Below are 9,321 nucleotides of genomic sequence, written 5' to 3'. Positions count from 1 at the left end.
TGCAATGCTTGGTAAGAAATGTACGCATTATCCTGCCCATGCAATTGTAACCCCTCTGTACAGTATGTTCACAAATAAAATTAAATTAAATTAAAAAAAAAGATACAGCTCTACCACTTGAGCCATAGGTCCATTTAGATCTTTTTGCTAGTTAATTGGAGATAAGAATCCCATGGATTTTCCTATCCAAGAGGACTTTAAACCCTAATCCTTAGATCTCAACTTCTTGAGTAGTTAGGAATACAGGTGTGAGCACCTGGCTTTCCCATCAGCTTTAAATGAAATAATTTAAAAGTAGAGTTTATCTCACCTTGCCCAACTGGTCTGCCTGTGCCGCTGTTTCTCATGCCCTAGTGAAACCCTTCAGTGTCCTTGATCCTTTCTCTTTGTACCTCATGATGCCTCTATCTATTCCCAGTGTCACTCAGGCTCTGGGGAACTCCCTTGCCCCACTGCCTCCCCCACATCTCTTGGGGGCAGACCCTCATTTGTTCTAAGTGGACAGTAACCAATTCATGTAGCATGAAAGAGAACACACATTGCATTTAACTTAAGGCATGAGCATATTGGACTTCACTACATTCTCAGAGATGTTGATTTTTGCCTCTAGTCTCTTGACTTCTTCCCAAAGCTTAGGCTCTATTTGTTTTAAGTGTTTAAAGAGCTGGAGTAATGGTTCAAGTGGCAGACCACCAACAGTACTTCTCCTCTCCCCCCACCAAAAAAAAAAAAATCTTGCCAGGCATGGGCAATGCTAGAGACTCAGAAGGCTGAGATCTGAGGATCATGGTTTCAAACCAACCTGGGTAGCAAAGGCTGAGAGACTCTTATCTCTAGTTAAGCACTCCAAAAAAGCCAGAAGTGAAACTATGGCTCAAGTGATAGAGCACTAGCTTTGTGAAAAATAGCTCAGCACCAGCTCCTAGGACCTGAGTTCAAGCTCCAGGTCCAGCACCAAAAAAAAAAAAAAAATTTGTTTATAGTCGGCTGAGGTAGCACATGCCTGTAATCTCAGCAGAACTCTCCAGAAGATGAGGCAGGAAGATTGTAGGTTCAAGTTCAGCCTGGGCCATCTAGTAAGTTTCTGGCCAACCGGAGCAAGATCCAGTCTCAAAAACAAACAAGCAAACAAAAAACTTTTATTGCTGGGCACCTGTAACCCTAGCTACCCAGGAGGCTGAGATCTGGATTATTTGTAGTTCAAAGCCAACTGGGCCAAGAAAGTCCAGGAGATTCTTATCTTCAATTCACAACCAGAAAAGGCCAGAAGTGGAGCTGTAGTTCAAGTGGTAGAGCAGTAGTTTTGAGATAAAAAAGCTCAGGGACAGCACCACCCAGGCCCGGAGTTCAAGCGCCAGGAATGGCACAAACACTTTTATTTTACCTTTGAATAATGTCATCACTTAAATGTGACATTTAAGTGATTGTTGTCTTTCAGCTGCTTATTTAGTCTGACAGGATCATATCTATATTGCAAGCTGTAATGAACAGTCTTCAGACATTTTTGTTTGTGCTGCAACTTAAAAACATGAACTCAAATCAAGACTTCAGCTGTCATAGCATTTCCCTTAAAAACTAAACTCTTAGAGGAAGCTTAGGGAACTCTACAAGCTTAAAGGAAAGAAAAAAATTGAAGGAAAGTGGGGAAACACCAGAAGAGGCATGTTTACCTACTAAGTCCTGGGTGTACCCCTGTATTTGTATTCTTGTGATGTGTGTCGTGCGTAGGTCCCTCATTAATCTTTATTGCATGACAGCTGGATGATAGTTTAACTTGATTTGTTCATTACTATAACCAGATACTCAAGGCAGGTTACTTTATACTGTAAAGAGGCTGCTTCAGCTCACAGCTCCAGAGGTTCAAGGGCATAGCATCGGCAGCCTAGCTCTGGCAAGGACCATAAGGGGAGGCAGCCATGTGAGCGGGAAATCACTCAGAAGGCAAAAACAGATTCAGATTCAGGGGTCTGTTCAAGGCCTTTCTAACAACTCATTCTCTCAGACAGCTAACTCAGCACCTGAGGGAATTACCTTAATCCCCTCTGAGGACACATCCCAATGCCCTGAGGTCCCCTCATGGGCTTCTCAACTTAAAGGGCCACCATTTGTCTGTCACATCAGCAAGCAGAGGCCTAAACTTCCAGCCTATGAAACCCCTAGGTTCCAGCACCTACCTTGGATGGTTCTCATGACAGGGATCTCATTACACGTGGACAGAAATCTTGCATTAGGGAATCTCAGGGAATCCCTGGTGCCACCCAGTGCAAGTCACATAGATCATGTGCCCATAGCGACAGCCAAAACTGAATCTTTTAATTCAGCACATCAGGCACTGGTGGCTGACGCCTTGTAATCCTAGCTATTCAGGAGAATAAGCTCTGTGGATCCCAGTTCAAAGCCAGTCTGGGCAGGAAAGACCAAGAGACTCTTATCTTCAATTAACAAGCAAAAAGCTGGAAGTAGAGGTATGGTTCAAATGGTAGAGCAGCAGCCTTGAGTGGAAAAGTCAAGTGAAAGTTGAAGAACATGAGTTCCAAGCTCTGGTACATATACATACACACTATATGTATATGTGACCTATCAGGATACAGTCCCTTAGTACAAGTAACCTGTTAGGCTTGGACACCAGTGGAAGGGGAAGGTAAATGCCGAGGGTAAAGGAGGGTGAATGTGGTCCAATGACCTTTTTTGCATATATGCAAATTGAACAGTGAATCCTGTTCACATTGTCTTAAGAAGTGTTGGGGAGGAAATACAGGAGGGTGGCAGAAGGGGGGAGGTTGGTAGAGTGTACTCTATGCTTATAAGGAAATGTCACAACTAAACCTATCACAAACAGCTAATGTATACGAGTAAAAATCTTTGAAAATCTCTGTACACTCAGACTTGATAGTGTTTGGAAATCACGATGATAGACTTTCATACAGAAAAACTAACATGCAAGATCTAGATTTCCCTACAGTGCACACAGGGAAAAACAGGATTTGGAGAGGAGAATTAAAAAGATGTTTGCCAGCATGAAATGCCCACTGACCTCAAATCCAAACCATGGAATAAGAGAAATGAAACTGGCCAAAGGTAAAATCGATGGCTCTGCACTCTTAGTGCATGATTCATTATACAACCCAGTCGCATGTTGAGTTATTTATGTGGGCAGAGTATCACATTATTGGCTCTCCCCACACCTCCTCCTCCCCTCTTTCTTGCTGATACACACACAGAAACTCTTTTGGTAATCATCGATGTCTTTATTATTTTGTTTTTGTCTTGATGCCAGTTCTGGGGCTTGAACACGGGACCTCTTGCTCTTGCCTAGCTTTTTCTGCTTAATGCTGCTCTACCCCTTGAGCTACATCTCCACTTGTGGGTTTTTACTGGTTAATTGGAGATAACAGAGTCTCACAGACTTTACCCCAGGCTATCTTAGAACTGTGATCCTCAGATCTCAGCCTCCTGAGTATCTAGAAGTATACGAATGAGCCATCAGTGCCCAGCTTTCCTAGTTATTTCTAGGGTAGGGTCCCATTTTCTACTTTGTACATGCCTGAGCCAAGATCTGCCTCCTTCAGGCTTTCAGTTTTCTCTGGAATAAGAACATGCTGCCAGGCCCAGCTTCCCATTCATGGAGACATAGTATGTATGCTCAGGCTTCCCTGGTACCATGATCTTCCCAATATCAGCCTACCATGCAGCTGGGGCTGAGAGGAGTGATGTAGGTAAAGAAGAGGGCTCACAACTATTCCGCTTGGGCTAGCCTTGGACTGCGATCCTCCATTTCTCAGTTTCCCAGGATTACGGGGGTAAGCCACCTATACCAAGCCATACTTTTCTTTCTCTTTCTTCTTTTTCTTTTCTCTATTTTTTTTTGGGGGTCCGGTCATGGGGCCTGAACTCTGAGCCTGGACACTGTCCCTCAGCTCTTCAGCTCAAGGCTAGCACTCTACCACTTGAGCCACAGCGCCACTTCCGGCTTTTTTTTTCTGTTTATGTGGTGCTGAGGAATCGAACCCAAGGCCTCATGCATGCAAGGCAAGCGCTCTACCACTGAGCCACCTTCCCAGCCCTCTTTTCTCTATTTTTTTACCTCCTTCTTTTCTTCATTCCCTCCTTCCTTCCCTTCCTTTCTCCTTCTCTCCCTCCTCTCTTTTTTCCTTTGTTCCTTCCTTTCCCTCCCTCCCTTTTCTTTCTCTCTCCCTCCCTTATTCCCTCCCTCCCTCCTTCTTTCCCCCATTCTTTCTTTCTTTCCCTCCCTCCCTTCCTTCTTTCCTTCCTTCCTTCCTTTCTTTCTTTCTTCTTCCTTTCTTTCTTCTTTTCTTCTTTTCTGTGTGCTGCTGCTCCTGGGGCTTGAACTCAGGTCCTGGGTACTGTCCCTGAGCTTATTTGCTAAAGGCTAGTCCTCTACCACTTGAGCCACACCTCCACTTCTGGCTTTTTATGGTGATTAATTGGATATTTTCTTGCCCAGGCTGGCTTGGAACCACCATCCTTAGGTCTGAGCCTCCTGAGTAGCTAGGAGACAGGCACAAAGAACTGGTGCTTGGCTCATTTTCAGTTTTTGAAAGAATCTTGCCATTGGTTGTTGAGTAACCTTTTAATTTCTAATTTATCCATGTAGTTCTGATATTTGCAAATATTTTCATTTAGCAGCTTTCTGGATTCTTTCCCCACCTAGCTTTCTTATTCCTGTCTTTCTTCTTCTTAATGTTTGTTCTGATCAGCCCCCCCCCCCACCTCCCCTGCACTGCTGTAAACAATCCACAGGGTTTTAGTAATCCTGTGGGTGCCAGTTAACACAAGTTTATGTGCCTTGAAAGGCTTGGACCAATAGAGCCCATAAAGAAAGCAAAACACAGGCCAGAAAGCAGCGGAGCCACTGCTACCTCTGTGTTCTTAGTGCGGCATTCTGCGCTCTCCAGCCAGCTGTGCAGCAAAGAGCAGAATGGGTCCTGCTTGCTCTTTGTTAATTATTGTACAGTGTTGACAGACTTTATCATGTCCATGCACCATGTCTTGGCTAAGGTATTTATTTATTTATTTAACTTATTCTGTGTGTGTTGGTGAGTATTGGGGTTTGAACTCAAGGCCTCACACTCTTGGTTAGGCTTTTCCTCTCAAGGCTGACACTCTACTACTTGAGCCATACCTTCCACTCCTGGCTTTTTTAATTGGAGATAAGAATCTTGGGGATTTGTCTACCTAGGCTGGCTTCAAACCTTGATCCTCAGAGCTTAGCCTCCTGAGTAGCTAGGATTACAGGCACGAGCCACCAGTGCCCTGAGCCAAATAATTTCAGTCGATGGTTGGAATGTTCCTGTATTTTTCACTTATTGACTCATGGATGTACTTATTGTGAAGAATGTTAATGGTTATTTCACTTTTTCACTAACTTTGACAATGGATGACAGGGACAGCACATATAGAAGCTGAATTGTTTCAATACTCATTTGCTCCGTGTATGCCTAGGCTTGCTGGCAAATACTTGTAGCCTAATTCCTAACATAGCCACTCATTGTTAGATTAATTGCCTCTTATTCTTCTTTTGCATGAACACTGGAGAAATGTTTTGGGCGGGGCAGTAGTGATAACCAGTGTTTGAACCCTGCACCTTGTGCTTGCTAGACAAGTGCTCTGCCACTTGAGCCATGACCCTAGTCCTTTATGCTTTAGTTATTTTTCATGTCGGGTCTCACATTTGTACGCAGGCTGGCTTGGACCACGATCCTCCTACTTCTACTCAGTAGCTGGGATGACAAGTGCCCACTCAACTATTTTGTTGAGACTGGGTTTTGCTGTTTGCTCAGGTTGTTCTTGATCTCTGCCTTCTTAGTAAATGGAATTATAGGCATGAGCCACTACACCCGGCCTGGCTAATGGTTTTGTCATGAATCAGTGCTTTCCAGCTTTATTCATGTGTGTAATAGGCAGTAATGGTGTAAATAAGGGACACTGAAGTAAATGGTTTGACAGCCTAGTGGCTTAAAGGTTAAGGGGGACCTGTACGCTCCTTCATAGGTGAGCCTTGTGTACATAGTAGGAAGCTGGGGTATGCTATATTGTAGCCATCCTGCACTCCTGATTTCTGTAGCATCTTCTGAAGACATTAAGAATTTCAGTGTGTGTGTTGGGTGGGGGAGGGGGGCTGGGAAGGTGGCTCAGTGGTAAAGCGCTTGCCTTGCATGCATGAGGCCCTGGGTTCGATTCCTCAGCACCACATAAGTAAAAAAGAAAAAAGCCGGAAGTGGTGCTGTGGCTCAGGTGGTAGAGTGCTAGCCTTGAGCTGAAGAGCTGAAGGACAGCGCCCAGAGTGCAAACCCCACAACCGGACCCCCCCCCAAAAAAAGAATTTCAGTGATCATCAGGGTTCTGTTTGTACACTACAAAATTGCAGTGTTCCCTTCCTCAGCAACCTGAATGCAGAATAGGAAAAGAAGAAGAAACTAGAGGGGCGTTGGCTGGATGGGTGACTTAAGCCTCTCTGTTGTTCTGCTTCTAAATGCTCCAGCTCTGCGAGTCTTGTTCTCCATCTTCTGTACACGCATCACTGTCTCCTATGCTTACAACAACCAGATGCCCTTATGTAGATCGGCTTCAGAGCACTTTCAAAATGTCTAAATGCAGCCAGACACTGGTGGCTGGCTCACGTCTGTAATCTTAGCTACTCAGGAGGCTGAGATTGGAGGATCATGGTTTCAAGACAGCCCAGCCAGGAAAGTCCATGAGACTCTAATCTTCAATTAACCACCAAAAAGTCAGAAGTGGCGGATTAGCTGAAGTGATAGAATGCCAGTCTTGAGCTCAAAAGTCAAGTGAGAATCCGAGGTCGTGAGTTCAAGCTCCAGTACGGGTGTGCATACACACACATGCGTGTGCACGCACATACACACACACATAAGACAGGACATCTCATATAGAGAAATATGTTGTTAGCTCTAAGAACAAAAGATGAATATACCATGTGCCAGTGCCTCATACGTCTAATCATGATCTAGAGGATCACATTTTAAAGCCAGTCTGAGCAGAAACATCTGAGAGACTTCATCTTCCAAGTTACCAGCAAAAAGCTAGTCTGGAGGTGTGTGGTTCATGTGGTAGAGTGCCAGCTGAGCAAGCAAGCCGAGCAAGTGTGAAGCCCTGAGTTCAGATGTATGGGTCCAAAAGTGAAAACAACTTGTTGCTGTGTGGCAGGTGTCCAACTGCAGACCAGTGTGAGTTCTTTGTGAGAATTTGCGCACCAAGCTGGTGGTGTTACTCTCACCTAGCAAACCCTTTCCTCTTCCAACCCTCTTTCCACAGAGTAACCTGATCCACTACCTGGGGCTGAGCCATCATCTGATTGCCCTGAATTTCATCATCATTTCTTTTGGCAAGAAAAATGCGCTGTCATCTGCCCAGGTGAAGGTGAGGGACACTGCCTTCGATGGTGTGGAAGTCCGGGTGTTTGAAGGGTCGCCAAAGCCGGACGAGCCCCTGAGACGGAGCATCGTTTACATCCATGGAGGAGGCTGGGCCTTGGCCAGTGCCAGTACGTCCCTGCCAGCTTCACCTGGTTTGCTTTGGGGGTGGCAGTGGGTAGATCAAATGGGCAGGAAGAGACGGTTCATTTGGTGCTCAGTGAGTGTCCACTTATCTTAATTGCCCAGGCCACCAGTGATAACACCTCTTTATCAATCTTTAAAGGGTCCCATTTTATTTTTTATAATTATGTATGCATGTATTTAGTGTTGGTCCTAAGGCTTGAACTCGGGACCTGGGGCACTGTCCCTAAGTGTTTTTGCTGAAGACAAACTCTCTACCATTTGAGCCACAGTTCCACTTTTTTTTTCTTTGCTGGTTAATTGGAGAGAAGAGTTTCATGGACTTTCCTGCGTAGGCTGGCTTTGAACCTCAGATCTCAGCCCCCTGAGTAGCTAGGATTATAGGTATGAGCCATCGGCACCCAACCTGGTTTGTTTCTTAATACAGACTTTTGAAAATGCTTCCTGTGATCCAAATTATAGCCTTATTTGTTAAGTGTCCATAAGAGTGTTAAAGTCAGGTTTCACTGATTGTGAGAGAATTCACTTCACTTCTCTTGTCCTGACATCTACATACTACAAGAGCTACCTCTTGATACACATTAGCAACATTTGTATCAGCCTATGATACCAAAAATTAAAATGTACAACTATACAACTATTAAAAAGAGATACTCTTCCACTCAGGAGGCTGAGATCTGTGTATTGTGGTTGTAAGCCAGTCCAGACAGGAAACTCCATGAGACTCTTCTACTCTACTACTCAGAAAAAGCCAGAAATGGTGCTGTGGCTCAAGTGGTAGAATACTAGTCTTGAGCAGAAGAAGTTCAGGGACAGTGTCCAGGCCCAGAGTTCAGGCTGGCAAAAAATAAAAAAAGACATTCTTGCCAAAGAAGGATATTTTCTTTGGAGCTGAATCCTTTTCCTGAGTAGAATGGAATCAGAATGGCAGGTTACCAAACAAAACACTCTCAGGCATAAAACCTGTTTCATATGATTTTTTTTTTTTTGGCAGTATTGGGTATTGAACTCCGAGCCTCATGATTTTAAGTAGATACTCTCTACCACTCGAGCCATTCCTGTAGCCTTATGTAATTTTTTTGGAAAGGGGTGTCCTCAAAGTTGCTAATCAGGCACTATAACCACTGAACCATGCCTTTAGCCCTGATTTTTCCTTGCTATTTTCAAGTAAGGTCTCCTTCGCTGCTCAGGTGAATGTCTGAGCATGGCCCATCTATGTAGAAAGGCTCTCTGGTAGTTAGGGTAATAGGCACATACCACCACACCCAGTCATTAGTTGAGAAGGGCTCTCTTGATTTCTATTTATTTATATTTTTTGCACTGAACCATGATTCTGATTATTTTAGCCTCCTAAGTAGCTAGGATCGCAGGAGCAAACCCTCAGCACTGGGCTCTTTTTATTTTTTTCTTTTTCTTTTTATTTGTCCTGGCCCTTGAACTCAGGATTTGGGCCCTGTCCCTGAGATGCTTTTGCTCAAGCCTAGCACTCCACCACTTGAGCCACAGCTCCATTTCTGGTTTTAGGTGGTTAATTATAGACGAGAGTCTCAAGAGTCTCCTTTCCAGGCTGGCTTCAAACCTTGATCCTCAGATCTAGACCTCCTGAGTAGCTAGAATTACAGGTATGAGCCACTGATGCTGGCTCTAATTTTTTTTGTTGTTGTTGTTGGTCGTGGGGCTTGAACTCTGGGCCTGGGCACTGTCCCTCAGCTCTTCAGCTCAAGGTGAGCGCTCTACCACTTGAGCTACAGCGCCACTTCCAGTTTTCTGGTGGTTTATTGGAGAT

At 44.5% G+C, this 9,321-nt stretch overlaps 1 protein-coding gene across 1 annotated transcript in view; it reads left to right on the top strand.

The window, feature by feature from the left end:
• Nceh1 (neutral cholesterol ester hydrolase 1) overlaps positions 1-9,321 on the top strand; it is a 57,457-nt gene that overhangs the window by 32,356 nt on the left and 15,780 nt on the right. The window contains exon 2 of the mRNA XM_013016168.1: positions 7,294-7,522. Coding sequence (XP_012871622.1) covers positions 7,294-7,522 — 229 coding nt within the window. The remainder of the gene's footprint in view (positions 1-7,293; positions 7,523-9,321) is intronic.

Source organism: Dipodomys ordii, unplaced genomic scaffold, assembly GCF_000151885.1.
Source record: "Dipodomys ordii isolate 6190 unplaced genomic scaffold, Dord_2.0 Scaffold30, whole genome shotgun sequence".
NCBI classification, from domain to species: Eukaryota; Metazoa; Chordata; class Mammalia; order Rodentia; family Heteromyidae; genus Dipodomys; species Dipodomys ordii.
Note: the sequence above shows the minus strand (reverse complement) of the source record. Positions and strands in the feature narration are given on the sequence as shown.